Below are 23,343 nucleotides of genomic sequence, written 5' to 3' on the forward strand. Positions count from 1 at the left end.
AGGCTGGTTGAGGGGTGGTCCTGCTGGTGCACATGCACTTGAGCCAGCCGGCTTTCTATTTAATAATAATTTCTCCAGTTCCATTGACTGACAACTCCTAGTGCTGGCCAATCTGCAAGGCTTTATGAGAAATGGGACAAAGCAAAATTATCTGTAAAAATGAAATGGCCATTGGGATAAGCTCAGAAAAAAGAGGCAGCAATTGTTCCCAGGGACATGTGGTCAGCCTAATAATGAATAAGTTGTGAACTGAGTTAGAATAGATCTAAAAAGTATATCAGATTCAGAACCAGATCAAATCAGCCCTTACATCCTAGGTATTTGTCACAAATAAATAATGTAACTGTAGAGTAGTATTATAAACAACTGTGGTTTTAGCCATGATCTGTTTATGTACTACATAATAATAGAGGGAAGGCCAACTTTTAATATGGATTGGGGGGTCCAATCCCACTCTCTTTAGCTCCAATGCAACTTCAATTAACTTCCCTGGAAGGTGCTGAGGTCCTATACAGCCTTATCCTCCATTATGCAGAGCTCATCCTGTGATGGGCTGCGTGCGTTCAGTTCCCATCTTCCTTCACTAGGAATTGAGGGCACTCAGCACAGTAGAGAGATACTCAGCACTGTGCAGAATCAGGCCCTTAATTATGAAAAGCCTACCTTCCCTGAAATAAAAACTTCAGGGTCAGACCCCAAAATGCACAGAAACTTACAGAAAAATGACTTGCGGCTTCTCAGTTTACAATGGTGTGAGATCAAATACAGGGAAAGCAAATGTTATTCATCTTCTAAACCAAAATTTCCCCTTTGAATTCAAAATGATATAGCTTATGAACAAAGGGAAGCAATGCTTTTTCAAAATAATAAATTTGGGTTATGTATAAGTACAGGAAGCAACCACCCCTACTTCACAATCATGCAAATTATTCTTTTGTGGTAATTATTGTCACTTACAAACAATATAGTGCATGCAAAATTTTGGGGTTTTTTTTATTGTGCAGTAAATACACACAAGAAAAGTTAATGGAGCACATACAATGAAAAGCAGGTGATAACTTAAACATGTGCATTTCATTCTCTTTCAGAGTGACTATGATATTTAAACAGTTTTAAAATGTATTAAATTTGACTAGAGTCAAACCAAGTGGATGCATATCTTGCAGTTATTTAGTACTTAACACCAGCTTAACATTCTGCTGTATTTATTTATATTAAACACTTTTTAATTACACCATTTATAATACATCAGAGAGGTTCCTTCTCATGAACCTAAGTGAGATAAGCTCTTGTGCTTATCTGGCAGAAGTACTGTATAAGGTCCACATAAGACCAGCTAAGCTGGTTAATCCATCAATGGAAGTGAAATATTTTAAGCAAGTTTATTGATGAATGAGGTTACCTTATGCCATCTAAGCAATAAATTTTCTTACATCATCACAATTCTTAATGCACAGAAGTCCACATGACAAGATATATTTTAACAGATCAGAATATTCATTTGCTATCACATTAAACTCTCTACAGTTCTAATATACAGTACTGACTTTTAGCACATAATACTATTGCTCATAGGGTGTAATTATAATTCTGTGTGCCTCAGGAAGTTGCGTTACTGATTCTTGAGACCCATAATGTAACTTTATGCATCCAGTTTTTCTTACAAGATGCAACTGTTTTTAAAACTTTAGGGGCCAGGTCAGCAATTTTTCAAGAGAAACTGTAAAAAAAAAAATAAAAAAATCCAACAATCAAATTTCAAAGGATGAAGCCCCATGTAAGGACTGAAGAGAAGAGTAAATGGGGCACACTTTATATACATATTATTCTATTTATATAATGCAGTTAGAAAAGTAGACACCGACAAATAAAAAGAAAAATGCACAAGCAAACCAAAAGGAAACCAAAACAACAACAAATGACTTGAGCATACTATTGTATTGAAGCACCATCCAGAATCTGCTTTTAGAGTAAAACAAAAACAAAATTAGGAAAGAGAAATACACAAAAGATGCACAAAGGAACAAAAAAGAACAAGTCCTTGTAGGATGATAAAAATCAGACGCATGCATAGAAATGAGGATTTGTGTTGTGAGAGTAACATAGCAGTCTGAGGCCTAGTTTACCTTCACTGTCTGACATGGCATGCTGGAAGTCATCCATGATGAAGGCTATATCCCGGTCATACCCGCGAGTCCGTGATTCTTCCCTCATATGTTGCTGGACCTCAGGTAGTGAATGGCTTGATCCAAACTGCTCGCGGGTATCTGCAGATATTGGTGGCAAGGGTCCAGCTGCAGCTCTTGCCATTCCCATTGGCTGACCAACAGGACTTAAAGGGCTCTCTTCCTCTGAGTTCTGTGCTACTATTGGGATTCTTCCCCTGCTTTGGCTAATAGGTAGACTTGTAGGTTTAGTTCTTCCAGAGGGAGCTGCATGACTAAAAGAAATATCTAATGGTTCAGACTCCTGGGCTTTCAGTCTTAAAGAAGAGCTAGAGGAATCTCTTTTTAATGATAAATCAAGTCCATAGACTGAAGAGGGTCTAGATGACGGCCTTGATCTACTGCCACTACTATAGGACTTGTCAGCTTCATCTTGTAATGTGGATCTCATTGTTGGACCTAGTGTGGTCCCAAGGCTGGCTCCAAGGGATGATGTCAGTGTTGGCCCCATAAATTTCTGTTGGTCCGTGATATTTTTTCGGAGGCCAAAAGTGATATCATCCTGAAGAAGCCTTGCCCTGGAGGTGATGCCCCCAAGTGATGAAGTACTAGAAGTCATATAGCTTGAATAATCAAGCTCAAGGTCTCGACTTTCCTGGATAGGTGAAAACTTTGACAGTTTGGGGTCCATCAAAGCCTTCTTGTGCTTTGACTGCTTTTGGTAGAGGAGGGCTGCTGGGAGCTGCTTGGCCGCTTGTTTTTCAAGTGTGAGCCTGCTGATGCTATATTTCTCAGATTTGGGAAAATGCCTGTAGCTGGTATCTGCATGGTAATACTGAGAAAGGCCAGCAAGGTGATCGAGACTTTCTGCACCCCTGCGGAACTCCTGCTTGATCTGATGTTTCAGAAGCTTTAGCTCATAAGGATCTTCCATTGGATCTTCATCTGCTTTCACGTAAGTATGCAATCTAGAAGAAGTTTGCAGTGGTGCTAGGAAGTCCGTCACTTCCTGTGCTCTCCGGGCTTCAGTGGTTCGAAGAAGCCGATCAGTTTTTGTCAGATCCTTCTCATGGAGGCTAAAAGCAGAGCTCAGTGTTGCCGTTCCCTTTGTAAGCTCTCCTATATCATCCAGCAGCACATAGTTTCGTGGTGTGTGATGATGGTCTATGTCTGCATAGAATGAATCTGTAGATATGCTTGATATGGGGCTGCTCGCCATGCTGCTTCTCTCATCCAGCCCTATCCTTAAATCCAAGGTATTGTATTTGCTGCCAAGATGGGAAACTGCATAAGTAGTATCAGTGGAAACAGGTGCTATCATGAGAGGCTGATTACGAATCACATCATAGTTTGATGTTATCTTAGGCTCCAAATATAATGTAGTTTGCCTTGGCTTTTGCTGTATCACCATCATTTGTGATGGGAGTTGATATGATGACTGTTGGGTTGGTGGAGGCTGAGCTTGGGGAGTAAAGGACATGGTGGCCACAGGCTGGAAGGCTGACTGGGTTTGATAGGGTGAAACCTGTTGATGATATAAAGTCTGCTGTGGTTGGTAGTGTGACTGTTGTGTATACTGAGTTGGTGCTTGAGTAGGGAGAGCGGGAGAAGAATACTGATATTGTGTATAAGGGCTTGTAGGGGGAGCAAACTGAGTTTCTGGCTGGGTCTGCGGTGGCATGAATTGATTAAATTCTGTCTGTGGCGCAGTTCGTGGTCTTTCCAAGCCATGCTGGGCTTCCATTCTAGTAGGCCTGGTATTATTAACTTCACTGTCTGACATGTAATCACGTTCTTCTGCTACTCCTTGGAGATAGGCACGCTCTCTCTTTTCTCTTTCCTTTAACAAGGCTTCTTTCCGCCTATTGATGCCCATTTCCAAGTACCGCAGTTTGGCATCTATTTCTTTTTCTTCCTCATCTAGCTCTGCTTGCTTCTTCCTAAGCTTGGCTGACTCTCGTTCTACCAGATCCAATTCCCTGTCTATATCCTGGAGAATTTTAGCTCTGGCCATGGTGTTGGTTCTACAGATCCTTCTGCGTGAAACGGACCCCACAGTAGTGAATGCTGACTGGTTCCCTGTGGTAGCATCTTCTGGAGGTGGGTTGGGTAGAGTCCTCTTTACTTTCTTCTGGGTGCCCGAAGTTATACCTGAAGAATCTTTAGCCTATAATAAAAGAAACAAAAAACTGAGTCACTATTCTGGAAACTTAAATTCTGATACACTGCAGGCTGGTAAGAACACTTTTTAGCATTGCTTCAGATCTTAAACATATGCTATACCTGCTGTAGAGGAGTTTGAGACATCTGAAAACAGGCAACAGAAAAAGACATACAAGGGTGTATTCAGAGCCTGTTTAGATAAGTCATCTAATTCAAAACAGGGCAGGCACCAAAGAATTGCCACTGATGCTTTACATGGCATACCGGCCTAGGACTTATTCTTTATTAGTTTAAGGTTCAGAATTGTTCTGTCAGCTCTACTGCAGTCCCACCGAGTTTTTGATTTGCCATTTTATTCTTATACTCTGACACACAGTGAGTACCTGTATACACACATACATATAAACACATTCCCTCCATACACTATTCTCATGACAACTCTGGGACAGGTCCTGAGCACATGCTAAGCATCCACAACTCATACTGAAAGTCAGTGGCTGAAGCAGCTCTTTACGGTGCCAACACAACCCATTGTCAGGTGGCGAACTGGAGAAGCTGTGACTAACCCTCTGGAGAGTGGTTGATACTCTGTCCCCATCACTATTGACGGTCTTATCCCCACTGCCAGAGCTCTGTTCTGCACAAGAGATCAGCAACCCCTGCTTGGCTCCCCTCACAAGTGACTGTCCTTGCAGAAGGAGATTAGTTCCAAAACTGGGGAACTCTTCACGGCATTAGCGGCAGTGGCAGGACGTGATACCAAGAGAGGTCACAGAAGGACCTATGTAAGTACAAGTGGTGAACTTTTAGTTAATTTTTTCAAAAGCTCCCAAGTCACATTCAAGTGAAGCAGACAGTTTTGCAAATAGGTCTACTAAGTTACATAGATGCACTGGAAATTTTGCTCTGTCTCCCTCTGCCCTGCGTAAGCTTTGCCTTAGTAAAGACCAGAGCTCGTGGCCTTAAGTATACATGTAGAACAATTACTTCAGTCCCCATAGAAATGGAGTCACCGTGATGGTAGAACATGGAAGCTATTTAACAGCCTTTGTAAACACTAAAAAACAGATTAAGACAAGAACTGAAGAATTTTATATGCCAGCTAGATACCTGCTTCTACCTCTGTACGTGCAACAAAAGTGTAGCACTCTAGCAAGTCAATTTAAAATGTACTTTTTGCTGAAGTAAATGTTACTGCAATCAAATAAGAAGTCAACAAGATTAATTTTAATTACCATAGGAGATATTTATTTCCAAGCTACAATGTGTTGTCAACTAATAGTTGAAAAAATTTGAAAAAAAAAAGAGAAGTACTAACAACCACCTTTGCCGGCCCCCTGTTAACCTTAACCTTATCAAGTCAAAATAATCAACCCAATGTCATTTGTCATGGGTCTTTAAACAAACTTTCACCACGTTCTGAAGGGCCATTTAAAGCTCTTTTCTTCCTCATAATCTAAATTCCATCAACTTTTGCATGCTTTGCATTTCAATAAATGTAATTTCATTTTAATTTCAACTTCCTGTGGCCATTTCCCAAACCCATATTGTGCCAACAAATCAAAGAAGCTAATTTTTTCTCACTCAGTGTGCAGTTATAATCAAAGAGAAATTAATCATCTACAGTAGGTCTAGTTGGCTGTTAATTTATATTGTAAATTCAGCCACTAGCCATGCTTTCCCCACCCCCTCCCAATCTGAAATAGCTATCACAGAAGGTGATTGATATCAGGGAAGAGCCATTAACTGCAAACTCATTAAAGGTATATAATACTTTGAAGAATGATTATGCTGTGATGATGGCAATGCTAGTGGGTAAACCTGTACATCAGTTTATACCACATTTTATTAACAAAATGTGTCTTGTTTTCATTTAAAACACCAAAAAGTCAAAATTGATAGATTGCTCATGAAGAAAAAGAGCAAATTAAAGGCCTGATCCTGTGAGGTACAGAGTACTTCTGTCAAGGCTGAATCCCAACTCTGTCACTCCAAGTGCAGAAGTGGGGCCCACAAGGATTTTAAAAAATAATATTTGCCACACCAGGCTTGTATTAAACTCCCAAGGTTACAGCTTTTCTCTGACCTTGGCTTGGTAAACACTGCCACCACTCAAATGCAAAATAAATAAATAAATAAATAAATAAATAAATAAAACTTTGAACCCAGGAAGGAGCACTTGGGAATTCCTCTCTGTGGGGTACCCTCAAGCCCTTTCACCCCTCCCCCCCGCAAGGGAAATGCTGAGAATGAAAACAAAGGAAATTAGCTGGGGCTACCAGCTAATCAAACAACATGCACAAACCTCGTAGGACACCAAAAATTCAATCCTGTTCTTAAAAAAGGTAAATTTTATTAAAAACAAAAAGAAGAGTTCCAGATGTATTTTCAGGCTTTTGCTAGATTTTAAAAGAGCAATTCCAAAAATCAAGAACCCAAAATAGTATCTTGGGGGTTAGCTTAAAGGTTACAAGCAAACAAATGCATCACGGATTAGCACAGAGGAGTCCACTAGCCAATAAGAAATAAAAGAAATAACCCTAATCGCATTTAGCTAAATATTCTGATCTACTTACACATTTGGAGGTCAGATAAGTAGTTCTACGCATGATCTGATGATTTATGACCGTACCTGGCATAAGATGCTTATAGCATGGCTGCTCTATCTCCAGCCCAGAGAACAGACAGAGGGAAAGTTTCTTTCCCAATTTAAAAAAGTTCTACCTTCCCATTGGCTCTTTTGGTCAGGTGCCCACTTTTTTTTTCTTTACCTGGGGCAGTGGTTCTCAAAGCTGGTCCGCCACTTGTATAGGGAAAGCCCCTGGTGGGCTGGGCCTGGTGGGCTGGGCCGGTTTGTTTACCTGCCGCGTCCGCAGGTCCGGCCGATCGCAGCTCCCACTGGCTGCGGTTTGCCGCTCCAGGCCAATGGGGGCTGTGGGAAGGATGGCCAGCACATCCCTTGGCCCGTGCCGCTTCCCGCAGCCCCCATTGGCCTGGAGCAGCGAAGCACGGACAGTGGAAGCTGCGATCGGCTGAACCTGCGAACGCAGCAGGTAAACAAACTGGCCTGGCCAACCAGGGGCTTTCCCTGAACAAGTGGCAGACAGGCTTTGAGAACCACTGACCTGGGGGACTTTTTAACCCTTTACAGGTAAAGCAAGTAAAGAACATCTACCAAGAGGGATTTTACAGCTAGCTGGCTGGCCGGGTGTCCATCAAAGGGAGTTATCCCCCACTTTATTCATCACAACTTCTAAAGAAACATCTATAATGCACACATCTTATGAAGGTGTATAGCCCCAAAACCATGAGTCTAGATGGTAAGGCATGGCTTAGACCAGTAAAGACATCCCTGAAACTATAGCATGAACCCACGTATGTATCCACAATGTTCTCGACTTGCACCAGCAGTGTCTCCCTGTCAGTGTAATATCCTCCTGCCTCCCCACTGCTGAACCCTTTCCCCACAAAAAGAAAAGACTCTGGCAGTGGGGACAGGCTCTGGCAGGGAGAGACAGTGGGGAAAGACTGGCAGTGGGGAGTCAGCAGGGAAAGGTTCTGTCAGCCCCCCACTATAGAGGCTTCTGCTGCCACAGAGAGAGACTCTGGAAGTGGGGAAAGACTATGGTGGAGGGAGGCAGAGGGGAAAGGCTTCAGCAGCTGGGAGATGCCTTTCCCTGTTGCCCTCCCCCAGAGCCTTTCACTGACACATGTAGCTACACGCTGCAGTATGAAAACAGCTTCCTTTTCTCTGCAGCATGTAGCTACATGCCACTGTCACTAATGTACAGTAAAGATGTATGCTTAGAAGAACTGAGCACCTTCAATTCCTATTTGTGTAGTACAGGCATATAAAAATATTGCTCAGGCATGCAGAAGTGAAATCAAGAAGGCCAAATCACACTTGGAGTTGCAGCTAGCAAGAGATGTTAAGAGTAACAAGAAGGGTTTCTTCAGGTATGGTAGCAACAAGAAGGTGGTCAAGGAAAGTGTGGGCCCCTTACTGAATAAAGGAAGCAACCTAGTGACAGAGGATGTGGAAAAAGCTAATGTCCTTAATGCTTTTTTTGCCTCTGTCTTCACAAACAAGGTCAGCTCCCAGACTACTGCACTGGGTAGCACAGCCTGGGGAGGAGGCAACCAGCCCTCTGTGGAGAAAAAAGTGGTTCAGGACTATTTAGAAAAGCTGGACGAGCACAAGTCCATGGGGCTGGATACACTGCATCTGAGGGTGCTAAAGGACTTCGCGGATGTGACTGCAGAGCCATTGGCCATTATCTTTGAAAATACATGGTGATTGGGGGAGGTCCCAGATGACTGGAAAAAGGCTCATGTAGTGCCCATCTTTAAAAAAGGGAAGGAGGAGGATCTGGGGAACTACAGGCCAGTCAGCCTTACCCCAGTCCCTGGAAAAATCATGGAGCAGGTCCTCAAGTAATCAATTCTGAAGCACTTAGAGGAGAAGAAAGTGACAAGAACAGTCAGCAGTGGACGTGTTATTCCATGACTTTAGCAAAGCATTTGATATAGTCTCCCACAGTATTCTTGCCAGCAAGTTAAAGTAATATGGGCTGGATGAATGGACTATAAGGTGGACAGAAAGCTGGCTAGATCGTCAGGCTCAACGGGTAGTGATCAATGGCTCCATGTCTAGTTGGCAGCCAGTATCAAGCGGAGTGCTCCAAGGATCAGTCCTGGGGCCAGTTTTGTTCAATATCTTCATTATTGATCTGGAGGATGGCGTGGACTGCACTCTCAGCAAGTTTGCAGATGACACTGAACTGGGAGGAGTGGTTGATATGCTGGAGGGTAGGGATACGATACAGAGGGACCTAAACAAATTAGAGGATTGGGCCAAAAGAAATCTGATGAAGTTCAACAAGGACAAGTGCAGAGTCCCGCACTTAAGACGGAAGAATCCTATGCACTGCTACAGACTAGGGAACGAGTGGTTAGGCAGCAGTTCTGCAGAAAAGGACCTAGGGGTTACAGTGGACAAGAAGCTGGATATGAGTCAACAGTGTGCCCTTGTTGCCAGAACTGGCTCTACAGTTTTCGCTGCCCCAAGAAGTGCACCAAATTGCCGCCGTGGGTAGTCCATGTGCTCTTAGGGCGGCAGGCGCGTTTCCGCGGCGACGGCAATTCGGCGGCAGCTTCTATGTTTAGCTGAAGCCGCCCCGGACAGCTAAATACAGAAGCTGCTGCTGCCGAACTGCCGCCCTAAGGGCACATGGACTGCCCCCGCCACCTGCGGCGGCAATTCGGCACGCTGCTTGGGGGCAAAACAACAGGGACTGCCGCCCCTTGCAGATTGCCGCCCCAAGCACCAACGTGGAATGCTGGTGCCTGGAGCCAGCCCTGCTTGTTGCCAAGAAGGCTAATAGCATATTGGGCTTATAAGTAGGAGCATTGCCAGCAGATCGAGGGATGTGATCATTTCCCTCTATTCAGCATTGGGGAGGCCTCATCTGGAGTACTGTGTCCAGTTTTGGGCCCCACACTACAAGAAGGATGTGGAAAAATTGGAAAGAGTCCAGCAGAGGGAAACAAAAATGATTAGGAGGCTGGAGCACATGATTTGTGAGGAGAGGCTGAGGGAACTGGGATTGTTTAGTCTGCAGAAGAGAAAAATGAGGAGGAATTTGATAGCTGCTTTAAACTACCTGAAAGGGGGTTCCAAAGAGGATGGATCTTGACTGGTACCAGGTGACAGAACAAGGAGTAATGATCTCAAGTTGCAGTGGGGGAGCTTTAGGTTGGATATTAGGAAAAACTTTTTCACTAGGAGGGTGGTGAAGCACTGGAATGGGTTACCTAGGGAGGTGGTGGAATCTCCTTCCTTGGAGATTTTTAAGGTCAGGCTTGACAAAGCCCTGGCTGGGATGATTTAGTTGGGGATTGGTCCTGCTTTGAGCAGGGAGTTGGACTAGATGACGTCCTGAGGGCCCTTCCAAACCTGATAGTCTATGATTCTATTTGATGTTCTCAGCACCTCATGGGATGGGACCCCAACTACGAAGTACTATTCAGTCTCATGTCCCAGTATGTGTGAGTTAATCTTTTTATTTTTAGCTTTACATACTATTTCCTAGATGTACAGGGCAGGCACAGTGAGCTTGGTTGTTTTCCTGTTCAGTTTACATTTGGATGGGGCAGGGTGGATGGGTGTGGGGGAAGAGCTGCAGTGTAGTGCTGCAATATTCAAAACATCTGCTGATTTTTCTAGTTCTTTATTTAGGATATCAATGATCAATGATGTTAGTAACATTATACGGAGTTCTGGTAATGGTACTGGTAGTTTCTAGCTATGGTCAAGAGAAATTCAAACAGAGTGGTTGTATAACACAAAAGGGTGACAAATAATTTTTTCTATTTTTTTTTTTATTTGTGCACAACAAAGGAAACAGATATACACAACCCAGAAGCTGTTCCTCACCAAACTGCCATCTTGGTATCATAGAACCATAGTAATTAGAAACGGAAAGGACCTATTATTAGAGCATCTATAGTGCACCTCACTGCCAAGGCAGTATTGTTCCCTATAGTACCTGATCTAGAGCTGTGTCCAGTCTAGTTTTAATATATCCCAGGGGAAGGCGCTTTCACTACCTCTCTGGGAAGTCTGTTCCACAGCCAGGAATCACTGGGGTGCAGGGATTTCTATGGCTAAAGGTTATGTTGGAGACAAGCTAGATGATCAATAACGGTCCCTTCTGGCCTTAAAATTTATGAAGTTGTTCTTTATATTTCGTCTAATTGTCCATGTTCTTAATTTCATCCTCTCACTCCTTTGTTCCCCCCTAAATAATGCCTTTTGACCTAAGGTCCAAACTGTAGTATTTCAACACCGGTCCCAGTAGAGGATAGTTTAGACCTACATAAGACCCCAGGAAGGGACTGCGTCTCGAGGAGTAGTAATAGTTTGCGCTGTTTCTTGTTTCAGCATCATAACCTGAGGAATTCACCATTTTTGTTATAGGCCCTTGTGGATTGGAGTCAAGTTCAAGGTCTGCCTTAAAAATAATGATTAATTCAATGGCCTGGGCCCAGGATATCTAAAAGAACCTAAAGCTTGGGGATGAAGAATAAGATGGACAATTGTGGCACAATGGAACTTTCTACAATAAGGATAAAGCCTGTCTGTGTGGGAGAAACTAACCCCACTGCCTTCCATGCTAACTGCAGAGTGCATTTCTTTGATTTCCCTTCTCTAACATAAATACACAGCAATATGTACATAACCCCCCCAAAAACAAACAAACAAAAACAAACCTACCAAAATCAAACACTGCACTGAACACACAATTCTCCCCCTGGGGAGAAGATGAGAGAACAAATGTGACAGATGTTAGTCATGTTGTTGCTTAATATTCTACTGGAAAGTGCTCAGATACTACAGTGATGAGAGCAGTATAAGAACCTGAACATAACAGAATAGATCATGTTGGTTAGCAAATAGAGTAATAGAATTTAAGGCCAGTAGGACCACCAAATCATCTAGTCTGATCTCCTGTACATCATGGGCCACCAACATCACCTAGCACTCGCACACTAAAACCCAATAACCAATCTTAGACCAAACTAAATGAGACCCACAGGAGACTAGACTATTATGTGTCATAGGCATAGAACAAGAGAGACCAATGTGCCTCTATTTGAGGCCCCTACAATAGAAGAGAAATGATTAGGTGAGATATATGCAGATAATCCTTGCAAGTCATTGAACCCACATGCTGCAGAGGAAGGCAAAAAAAAAAAAAATCCCCAAGGTCATTGCAAATCTGATCCAGGAAAAAATTCCTTCCCGACCCCACCGATGACCATCAGTTAAACCCTGTGCATGTGAGCAAGAACCAGCCAAACACCCAAAAAAGAGAATGTTCAGCACCGACTCAGAGCCCTGGCCCACCCTGCCCAATGTCCCATCCCCAGCTGTGGCCATCCCTGATGCTTCAGAGGAAGAAGAAGATTAAAGAAAAAACCCTCGCAGAATACATTGGGGGAAAATACCTTTCTGACCCCTGCAGGTTGCCAGCTAAAATACTGAAGCATCAGCTTTAGGACCATAAGACATAAACCAGAAATGAGCCCCATGGCTGTTGAGCCCTGCCCCTTGCCATCACAACCAACCCTGTCATACAAATAAATTATTGCCATTAGCATTTTTATTACTACTTTTATCAATGTCATAATTAACAACAATTGTCCATTTATTCCCTCTATATCACTGTATCACTGTTACACTAAAAAGGGAGGACAATAAATGTATGTACAACCCTGCATTTTTGCTCTCATTTCTTATTTTGTTGGTCCCTTCTGTTCTACCCTGGATGTTCCCTTCATCTCATTCTTCCACTCCCCTCCCCCTGCCCAACCCCTTGCATGGAAAGCTCCCTCCATCTTGATTTGCCAAATCACCAATCTTCTCTTTCCAGTTTCCACCAAAAGCTCATTTTTTTCAGTCCACAATAAGAGAAATTAATCAAGCAATTACACAAAAACAGAAAACCCAAACAAACCTTCAAGTTACTCTTTCCTTGAACTTCCCAAATAATAAAGTATCAGAGGGGTAGCCGTGTTAGTCTGGATCTGTAAAAGCAGCAAAGAATCCTGTGGCACCTTATAGACTAACAGACGTTTTGCAGCATGAGCTTTCGTGGGTGAATACCCACTTCTTCAGATGCAAGTAGTGGAAATTTCCAGGGGCAGGTATATATATGCAAGCAAGAAGCAAGCTAGAGATAACAAGGTTAGTTCAATCAGGGAGGATGAGGCCCTGTTCTAGCAGTTGAGGTGTGAAAACCAAGGGAGGAGCTGATGGTGTCTAATTTGCAGATGAACTGAAGCTCAGCAGTTTCTCTTTGAAGTCTGGTCCTGAAGTTTTTTTGCTGCAGGATGGCCACCTTAAGATCTGCTATTGTGTGGCCAGGGAGGTTGAAGTGTTCTCCTACAGGTTTTTGTATATTGCCATTCCTAATATCTGATTTGTGTCCATTTATCCTTTCACAAGACCACTTTCACAGGCCTTGGGTGGCAGGCCAGTCCTCACCCACAGACAACCTGCCAACCTGAAGCATATTCTCACCAGCAACTGCACACCGCACCATAGTAACTCTAGCTCAGGAACCAATCCATGCAACAAACCTCGATGCCAACTCTGCCCACATATCTACACCAGCGACACCATCACAGGACCTAACCAGATCAGCCACACCATCAGCGGTTCATTCACCTGCACGTCCACCAATGTAATATATGCCATCATATGCCAGCAATGCAAACTGGACAGTCTCTATGGAAAAGGATAAATGGACACAAATCAGACATTAGGAATGGCAATATACAGAAACCTGTAGGAGAACACTTCAACCTGCAGATCTTAAGGTGGCCATCCTGCAGCAAAAACTTCAGGACCAGACTTCAAAGAGAAACTGCTGAGCTTCAGTTCATCTGCAAATTTGACACCATCAGCTCAGGATTAAACAAAGACTGTGAATGGCTTGCCAACTACAGAACCAGTTTCTCCTCCCTTGGTTTTCACACCTCAACTGCTAGAAGAGGGCCTCATCCTCCCTGATTGAACTAACCTTGTTATCTCTAGCTTGCTTCTTGCTTGCATATATATACCTGCCCCTGGAAATTTCCACTACTTGCATCCGAAGAAGTGGGTATTCACCCATGAAAGCTCATGCTGCAAAACGTCTGTTAGTCTATAAGGTGCCACAGGATTCTTTGCTGCCAAATAATAAACAAACAAATAATGATTAACGATCCTAGGAAGCAGTGACTCTGAAAAGAGACTTGGGGATTATGGTGGATAATTGGATGAACATGAGCTCCCAATGCAATGCTGTGGCCAAATGGGTTAACATGATCTTTGTATGCATAAACAGGGGAATCTTGAGTAGGAATAGGGAAGTCATATTACCTCTGTATTTGGCACTGGTACAGCCACTGCTAGAATACTGTGATCATGTCCACAATTTAAGAAGGATGTTACTCAATTGCAGATGGTTCAGAGAAGAGCCACAAGAATGATTAAAGGATAGGAAAACATGCCTTATAGTGAAAGACTGAAGGAGTTCAATTCCTTTATCTTAACAAAGAGAAGATTAGCGGATGACTTGATCACAGTCTATAAATATCTATATGGGGAACAAATATTTGCTCTTCAGTCAAGTAGGGAATCTATTGTCCACAGGCTGGAACTTGCAGCTAGACAAGTTCCAAATGGAAATGAGGCATACTTTTTGACAGTAAGGATGATTTGACCATTGGAACAATTTATTAGCAGTTTTTAAAACTTAGCCTGGACATTTTTCTGAAAGATCTGCTCTATTTCAAAGAAGAATTGTTTCAGGGAAGTTCTATGGCCTGTGTTATACAGGAGATGCTGAAGAGATGCTTACAAGTGGTCCCTTCTGACCCTACGAAACTATACAACATTTACTCAAACAGCTAATTTATACATATTAATTATGCCTCATAACAGCCCTGTGAGTTACTATAAGATTGGATACTTTAAAACTGGAACTCTACCTGAACGATATACTCTAGGTGCAAGAATCAGTGAATACAATTCTATGGTGTGACACAGGGACATCTTAGTGCAAACTGGTGTACCGGTTACAAAGGGATCCCTTAGCTCTGGTATCTACATACTAGTTTGCCAAAGGGTATCATGTAAAGTCTTTACTGAAAGCTTGTGTCACACTGATCATCAATCACTGAAAAATGTATGGATGGATAACATATAAGGGGTTGTGTACAGATAATATGAAAGGAGCTATGTATAGATACTGAAAATTATGCTCTTAAGGTCTGTGAGTTGGGGCTGGTCACCTGAAGATGAAAAACAGGTTTCTTCCAGGCAAGAGACACTTATCAACACCTGTCTGGTTATATGTAGATTGAGCACTGTGTACTTCACAATGAACACCTATTTACAGTCTAAGCACAATACTAATCAAGTGATTGCAAAGCCTCCAGGGGAGATTCTAGAATGGAAAAAAAAAAAGGCAAAAAACAAGCAGTGGGGGAGTTTCCCTGTTTACAAGTGAAGACAATGGGTCACTGGAATTCTATGTGGGATACAGAGGTGTAACGGCTTGGCACCCACCTCTCACGAGCGCCCCCTCTGGTTGGGTATGTCTGTGGTCTTTAAACCAGTCCCAGGCCTGCCATCAGGTTGTACTCCCAGGTCTTCCTCCCTGGAGGCAATGGTTTTGCCCTCTTAGTCTGTTTTGGCCCCAGTATTCAGCTGAGCCTTCTGACAGTTCAGTCCCTTTCTGGGGATTTTACTGATGTCCAATTGTAGGCCCTTCCCCTGTGGCCTATGAGGAGTGGAGAGGACCTGGGCCCACCCACTACTTTGGGCCCCAGCCTTCACCAATGCCTTACTCTTAGCTCAGGGCTCTTCTAAGCTCAGGGCCAGTAGCTCCTTGCTCCCCTGGTGCCTACTAGCACTGCGCTTCCCATTGTTCTGCCATACCCTCAACCAGCTTCAACATCCATGCTCCTCCAGCTCTAATAAGGAACTGCTCTGTCTCTGGCTCTGTAGCTCCTTTTATAGGGCCCTCCTGGGCCCTGATTAGCTGCTTCTCCTGCAACCACTCTAGCCTGCTTGGAAGACCTCTCCACTGCTCCTTACTTGGGACAAGTGTGGCAGGACTCTGAGGCCTCCAGCAGGGGGCCTCTCAGCCTAGTCCATCCCATCACAAAAAGTTCACCCAGTTATCCTTCACTGAGGGAACAAGCTGCCAGTTGGTTTGTTTTATGAATGGGGGATTACAGCCGGTCTGGCTGTTTGAAAGAACCATTGGCTGAGCTAACCTTTGTGAGGCAGGGGAATGTCTTGATAGTTTTTATTTTAGGCTCTAGAAAGTGTGTTATGATTTTACTTTATGTAACCATTTTTCCATTAATTCTATTAACTTCTTCTCCAATCTCTGTTCTTTGTTAAATAAATTTCTTGTTTTAGTTGGTTACAGACAACAATGGGTTATTAGAACAATCTGTAGTCCACTAACCCCTGATTGCAGAGGTGTTAATAGGCCACTCTACCTTGAATAGTCTGTTAGAATATGTGCAAACTACTAATGTTAAACAATCTGTTCCACCTTGCATTTAGCTGCCAGGCTCAGAGTACCTTTCCCAGACCTGAAGAGCTCTATGTGGCTGGAAAGCTTCTCTCTCTCACCAACAGAAGTTGGGCCACCTTGTCTCTCTAAGGGCTTGGCTACACTTGAGAGTTGCAGCGCTGGTGGAGGCTTTCCAGCGCTGCAACTTAGTAACTGTCCACACCTGCAAGGCACATCCAGCGCTGCAACTCCCTGGCTGCAGTGCTGGCTGTACACCTGGTCTGCTTAAGGTGTAACGAGTGCAGCGCTGATGATGCAGCGCTGCTCGTCAGGTGTGGCCACACACCAGCGCTGTTATTGGCCTCCAGGGTATTAGGAGATATCCCAGAATGCTTTTAACTAAATTACTCTCTTTGCTTTGTTTTGCAGCCTCTCTTTGTTTTGTTGTGAACTCGGGGCTCCGGGAGCTGCTTATCTAAAAAACAAACACAAGCTCTTGTTTGCTGTGATCAATCTATAACTGACTGTGAACAATCAAATGAGATAACCCCTGTGAATGAGGCAGGCAGGGGGCTGAGTGTTTGCTTGACGAGAGAAACAGCGGGGGCGGGGCGGAGAAAGGGAGTCCGTTGGAGCAGCTGCTTATCTGGTCTGCAGGCTGTTTGCAGTTAAGAGTAAGGGGTTGGGAAAATTTTCTGATTTTGCAAGGCAGAGAGCTGATACACAGTGTCGGCTCCAAAAATCCACTCTCTCTCTCTCCCCCGCTCCCTGTCACACTACACCCCACCCCACCCTTTTGAAAAGCACGTTGCTGCCACTTGAACGCTGGGATAGCTGCCCATAATGCATCACTCCCAACAGTGCTGCAAATGCTGCAAATGTGGCCACACTGCAGCGCTGGTAGCTGTGAGTGTGGCCACACACCAGCGCTTTCCCTATACATCTGTACGACCAGCGCTGTAACTCCCAGCGCTGCAACTCTCAAGTGTAGCCAAGCCCTAATATTACCTCACCCACCTTGTCTCTCTAATATCTGGTGACTGACAAGGCTACAACTACACTGCTTACAACTATGTAAAGTATCAGAGGGGTAGCCGTGTTAGTCTGGTTCTGTAGAAGCAGCAAAGAGTCCTGTGGCACCTTATAGACTAACAGACGTTTTGCAACATGAGCTTTCGTGGGTGAATACCCACTTCTTCGGATGCAAGCAGTGTAAACTATGTAAAGGTTGTCAGTCCGATTAAATTTTGTGCTGGCTTTAGTATATGGATTTTTCCTTTGAGATCAGCATCCTTCTCTCTCTTAGAGAGAATCTTTAAAAGTAGAATATTTTCTACTGATTTTTGTCTTCTCCAATTTGAAAGCATTGTTGATCAGGACAGCAGAAATCTGCCCCATTACAGGAACCAGCCATGCACTAGGAAATGCTCACACTTCCATTGCTTCTCATTTGTGTAAAAGCAACACTTTATTTTGCGGGACTGACTGGTTTAGAGTAATTGCTAATGGGATTTAACCCCCTACGGTTTTTTGTTGGATTCGAGACCATTCTTTCACCATCTCTTCTTGATTCTCTACCTCCTTTTCCTTCCCCCCTAAGATTGTGGCTCTTGGTCCCTACCTCTGCTCTCTATACTTTTCCCCATCATTGGGTGACCTCATTTGTTCACAAGAGCTCAGCTATCATCTTTATGTTTATGACTCTGAGATGTACATTTCATATTCTGACTTCTCTCTTTTAACTTCAATTTCCAATCCCTCACTGCCTTTGACACCTTCCAGTTTTGAGAGCTCACTGTTATCTCAAGATTAACAAAAGCCAGCTCAATCTTTCCACCCAAAATTCCCCCTCTTTTCTCCTTTACAGCTGACAAAACTAACATCCTCCCTACCACCCACGCTTTGCTTTAATCAGGGACAAATCTTGGAATTAGCATGTACAAGCCAGGATCTATGCATGCGTATCAAGCACAATTGCAGTTTCACCTGCCTTATTTGTGCATGCAAATGTTGTACTGCATGTGCAATTGTAGAGCTTTTCCTATGTAATGGGTGCTGATGCAGGTGGTGATAGGCAGGGGAAGGGTGTAAAATAGGGCCAAGCCAGGGCCACCCCTCCTCCCTGGACCCAGAACAGTGCATGAGAGACCCTCCCCTCCACACACGCTGGGGCAACAGGACCCAGGTGGTGCCTCCTTACCCACCCATCATGTGGTCTTGGCGAAAAACTGCAGAGAGATACCAGCCAGAGCTTGCAGTGGGTAGGAGTAGCCAAAGTAGGGACTGCTACACTGGGGGGAAGGGAGTAAAATGAGGTACAGCCATGGTCACTTGTTCCTTCAGCAGTTCCTCCCTGGACCCAGAGATGTGCAGGGGAGACCCCAGCTCTCTGGGAAAATTATGTATGTGCCTCACCTTCCCTCCACTACATGCCTTGGGGGAAAACTGCAGAAAGAAACCAGCCGGAGACTCAAGCCAGTAGGAGCAGCTGCAGAAGCAGCCAAAGCAGGGAGATTCAGAGAACTTGCTGCAGGTTGGACTGGACTTTCTTTGCTCTGTGCTGATTGGCTGTTTGCTCCAATCCTCTCCTTCCCCTGCCCTCATAGTCTCTTCATCTGAGCTTCACCTCGCACCTGCCCTCTTACCCTACCCTCTTCTTCCCTGTCCCATTCACCCCCCACTTTCCCGGTCTTGCCATTTAGCAGATCCTCTCCTAACTAAACCCACTCTCAAAAAATTGTGGAACATCACGTTTGCTGCCACCACATTGGTCACTCTGCTTGTGTGTTCTACCCCTTTCTCCCATCCTGTCTGTCAATCTAGTTAGACTGTTAACCCTTTGAGGCAGGGGCCATCTACCACTCTGTGTTATACAGCGCCTTGCACAATGGGACCCCCATTCTTGGTTGATCCTTGGACATTACTGTAATAAACAGGGTTAATAATAATAATACAGCCACCACAGAAGTTTAGGCTTCCTGCTCTGAAGCCAATAGAGGGAGGGGAAGAAGATGAAATGTACAAGGGAGGAACAGATATTAAAACTGGGATTTTGGAAAAAGCCAACCTTGCAGTCAGTACTGAGAGCAGAATACTAAACACTGCACACACATGCTAACTATGGGCCAAATTCTGCTCCCTTTACTCATGTTCCACTGGCATCAATGGGAATACCCACACGAGTCGGATGAGCTGAATTTGGCCTTTGATGTTGAAGGAAACTCGCTATTTCACTAGTGACAGGTTTCAGAGTGGTAGCCGTGTTAGTCTGTATCAGCAAAAAGAACGATGAGTACTTGTGGCACCTTACAGACTAACAAATTTATTTGGGCATAAGCTTTCATGGGCTAAAACTCACTTCATTGGATGCATGCAGTGGAAAATACACAGAGAACATGAAAAAAAAATTGGGTGTTTATTTCCCCATGCTAATTTTTCCCTTACTGTTACTCACACCTTTTTGTCAACTGTTTGAAATGGGCCATCCTGAATATCACTACAAGTTTTTTTTCTTCCGCTGATGATAGCCCACCTTAATTGATTACTCTTGTTATAGTTAGTATGGCAACACCCATTTTTTCATGTTCTCTGTGTATATATACCTTCCTACCGTATTTCCCACTACATGCATCCAATGAAGTGGGTTTTAGCCCACGAAAGCTTATGCCCAAATAAATTTGTTAGTCCCTAAGGTGCCACAAGTACTCTTCGTTCTTTTTATTTCACTAGTGGTATCTCAGAGCTTTTCTTTAATGCATGTCTTGTCTGTTTCTTCTCTGCGAGTAGTTTGCTCTAGGGTCTGAGCAGTCAGGCAAAAAACTAGTTTCTACATCACTAGACAGCAGCATTGAAATGCCAGTCACTCTGATTCCTCCCACAGTTCTTCATTCTCCGGGAAGCCCTGCAGAGATTAATTTCTCTTTGGTGCTCGAATCTGTGTGAAGTTTTTTGTTTGTTTTTATTAAATAGTCCCCTAGAACCTGAAAAACAATAAGCATTTTCCATGGCTGTTTTTCTTTATTTTTTGCTTTCATTCATGTCAATCAGATGGTTAGTACTTCAATTGAACAGTTCTGTACTTTCCATTCCATTAATCTTTTCATTTCCTCTGTGAAATTGCTCAAAATTGCCAGTTTCACTTCAAATGCAAAGGGGACAGTACAGTGCACTTCCTAACTGTTGAAGTGACACAAGGCATTGACTTCCTTCTGAGTTAAATACCTTAAGGTCCACAGACTTCCTTTGATCTTTCGGGAGGCGGGGGGGGGAAGGGAAGGGGGAGAGGCAAATGCTGTAGACATTCAAAATGTGATCTAGAGAAGTATGTGGCCCTCATACACCTCTACCCCCATATAACACGACCCGATATAACATGAATTTGGATATAATGCGGTAAAGCAGCACTCTGGGGGGCGGGGCTGCACACTCCAGCGGATCAAAGCAAGTTCAATATAACGCGGTTTCACCTATAACACAGTAAGATTTTTTGGCTCCCGAGGACAGCGTTATATCAGGGGAGAGGTGTATGTGGCGTTTCAAAGGAGGCCTCCACCTGCCTCTCTTTTATGCATGCACAACTTTGTGTGTGTAATCATTTACAGGTAGTTTTTGTGCACTATCCCTTGTGCATGAAACCAGCAGATCTTCATGTGAAGCAAACCCATTTGAGGATCTATTGCAAATGGGCTTTGCAACGCAGTGCATGTGGACAAATAGAAGTCAGGGGCTTGATTTTCCTCTCCCTTAAATTAGTAGTTACACTGGTGTAAAACCAGGATGAGAGAAGAATCAGGCCCAATGTTCTGAAACTTTGACCCCTAATATTTTGCCTTGGAAAAAGCCCAATGCGCATACATTAAACTGGAGTTAGACATCGGTATAGGAAATATTTACAATGGAAAGTTTACTAAAATATTCCTCAGTCCAAAGAGCTATCAAGCTCTTTCTTCCCAGAGATCCATATCTATATTTATTCATTTCCTCTGCTCCCTCTGTACATCCAGCATTAGCCTCCTCTCTATCCATTCCCACTATCTCTGTGCACTGTTTTGTGAAAGCTTTCTCATCTTAAGCTTTAGTCTCGATTTCTACGTGGGCAGCTTTCCTTTCTTTCTCTCATCCACTGTCCAACTCTCTCCAGCTCTGATTTGAAAACATGTATTTTCTCCCTTATTCTTCATTTCTCTCTTCCTCTGCTATTATTTAACTTGGCAATTACATTATTTAGCACTTTAACATGGTCTGAGATACAGTTTGAATGAGAGATGCTCTATTCCATCATGTTGTATTGTACATGTACCGTGTTTACTGTATAATGGGGAAAGAATCTTCCTGCAGACTGATTCAGAAAGCACAATAAACATCTGCCAAGCCAAAAGAAAGGGTCAGATAGTCAGAGGTGAGGACTGTGTCAGCATCAGAACCTCTGTACCAAAAGAGTAAGGTAATCTTTTCATTACATTCAACCATTGCAAAAAAGCATAGTCCAGCTGGAAAAATCTCAAGTCCTCAGAATAGAGGAACTCATGATCAGAATCTCTGCTCCTAATAGCTGAGTGATGGATTTGAAAACTTGATGTAAAAGGGCTTTGACTTCTGCTATACTGTATGGCACGCCTGGTATGGCAAAGACACATCCCAAATTCTATACAAATAGCTTCAATGCTTTTCACTGCTCTACAAAAACACAAACACACACAGAATATTAGATGTGGACAATAGGGTTCAGCATGCACTCAAATGCATTTTATGTTTTAATTTACTGGGAAGAAGGCATTATTGTCTGATGAAAGACAGGAAATACCATGAGGATGTGAGCAAGCAAGCAAAAAACCCACTGAGCATATTATGTAAATAAACCAATGTCTAGAACACATATAAATTAGGGTACGTCTAGCCTACCCGCCGTATCGGTGGGTAGCAATCGATTTCTCGGGGATCGACATATCGTATCTCATCTAGACGCGATATATTGATCCCCGAACGCACTCCTGTTGACACTGGAACTCCAGCAGCGCAAACGGCGGTAGCGGAGTCGACAGGGGGAGCCGCGGACATCGATCCCATGCCGTGAGGACGAGAGGTAAATCGATCCAAGATACTTCGACTTCAGCTACGCTATTCACGTAGCTGAAGTTGCGTATCTTAGATCGATGCCCCCCCCCACAGTATAGACCAGCCCTAAGGCTGCGAGTCTGGCACATGACTTTCCGGGACCTCCATGACTTCTCCAGCAGCTGGTGTGACTGACCCCAGGGCAGCCTGAACAGCTGGGACAGCCTGGGGCCAGCCGCGTCAGCCACTGCTCAGATGGCCCTGGGGTCAGCTGCATGGGCCGCTGCTCAGGCGGCTCTGGGCACAGCCCTGGGCACAGCTCCAAAGCAATGGTTCCAGAGCAATAGCGGCACTTCAGGCTGCCCCCCGGAGCAGCCGTGGCACCCTGGAAGGCTCTCTGCAGAGCACCTGCGGCAGCTCAGAGGGCTCCCCCCAGAGTAGCAGCAGAATGCCCCGGGGCCCCCCAAAGCACCTAAGATTTAATCATGAGTATTTTTAGTACAAGTCATGGACAGGTCACAGGCCATGATTTTTTGTTTATTGCCCGTGACCTGTCCATGACTTGTACTTAAAATACCCCTGACTAAATCGTAGCCTTACACCTAAACTTCATAATAAAGACCTAGAAGAGGTCTGCAGGTAGCAGCAGGGCTGAAGGGGCTGACCATCTTTCATAAGGTGCTCCACGTCTTACAGAACAGGCCTCCTGACCTTCTTCAGTGATTTTTTTGAAGTTAAATATCCCGAAGCATTTTATTTATCAACAGCTAGATATTTATTAACTACCAAGAAACCTTCATGTAAGGCCACAGAAAGACTACTACTCCCTCCAGATCATGAAGGTGGGAAAACAATTCACTAAATAAATGTGTTTGTGTATG

The 23,343-nt window shown here is 43.9% G+C and overlaps 1 protein-coding gene across 2 annotated transcripts in view; it reads right to left on the minus strand.

Annotated features, from left to right (window-relative positions):
• Positions 1-23,343, minus strand: part of PCLO (piccolo presynaptic cytomatrix protein) — a 519,980-nt gene that overhangs the window by 185,356 nt on the left and 311,281 nt on the right. For both annotated transcript variants that reach the window (XM_039518832.1, XM_039518825.1), the window contains exon 7: positions 2,127-4,332. In XM_039518832.1, the coding sequence (XP_039374766.1) occupies positions 2,127-4,332 (2,206 nt within the window). The remainder of the gene's footprint in view (positions 1-2,126; positions 4,333-23,343) is intronic.

Source organism: Mauremys reevesii, linkage group 1 (genome assembly GCF_016161935.1).
Source record: "Mauremys reevesii isolate NIE-2019 linkage group 1, ASM1616193v1, whole genome shotgun sequence".
Taxonomy (NCBI): Eukaryota; Metazoa; Chordata; order Testudines; family Geoemydidae; genus Mauremys; species Mauremys reevesii.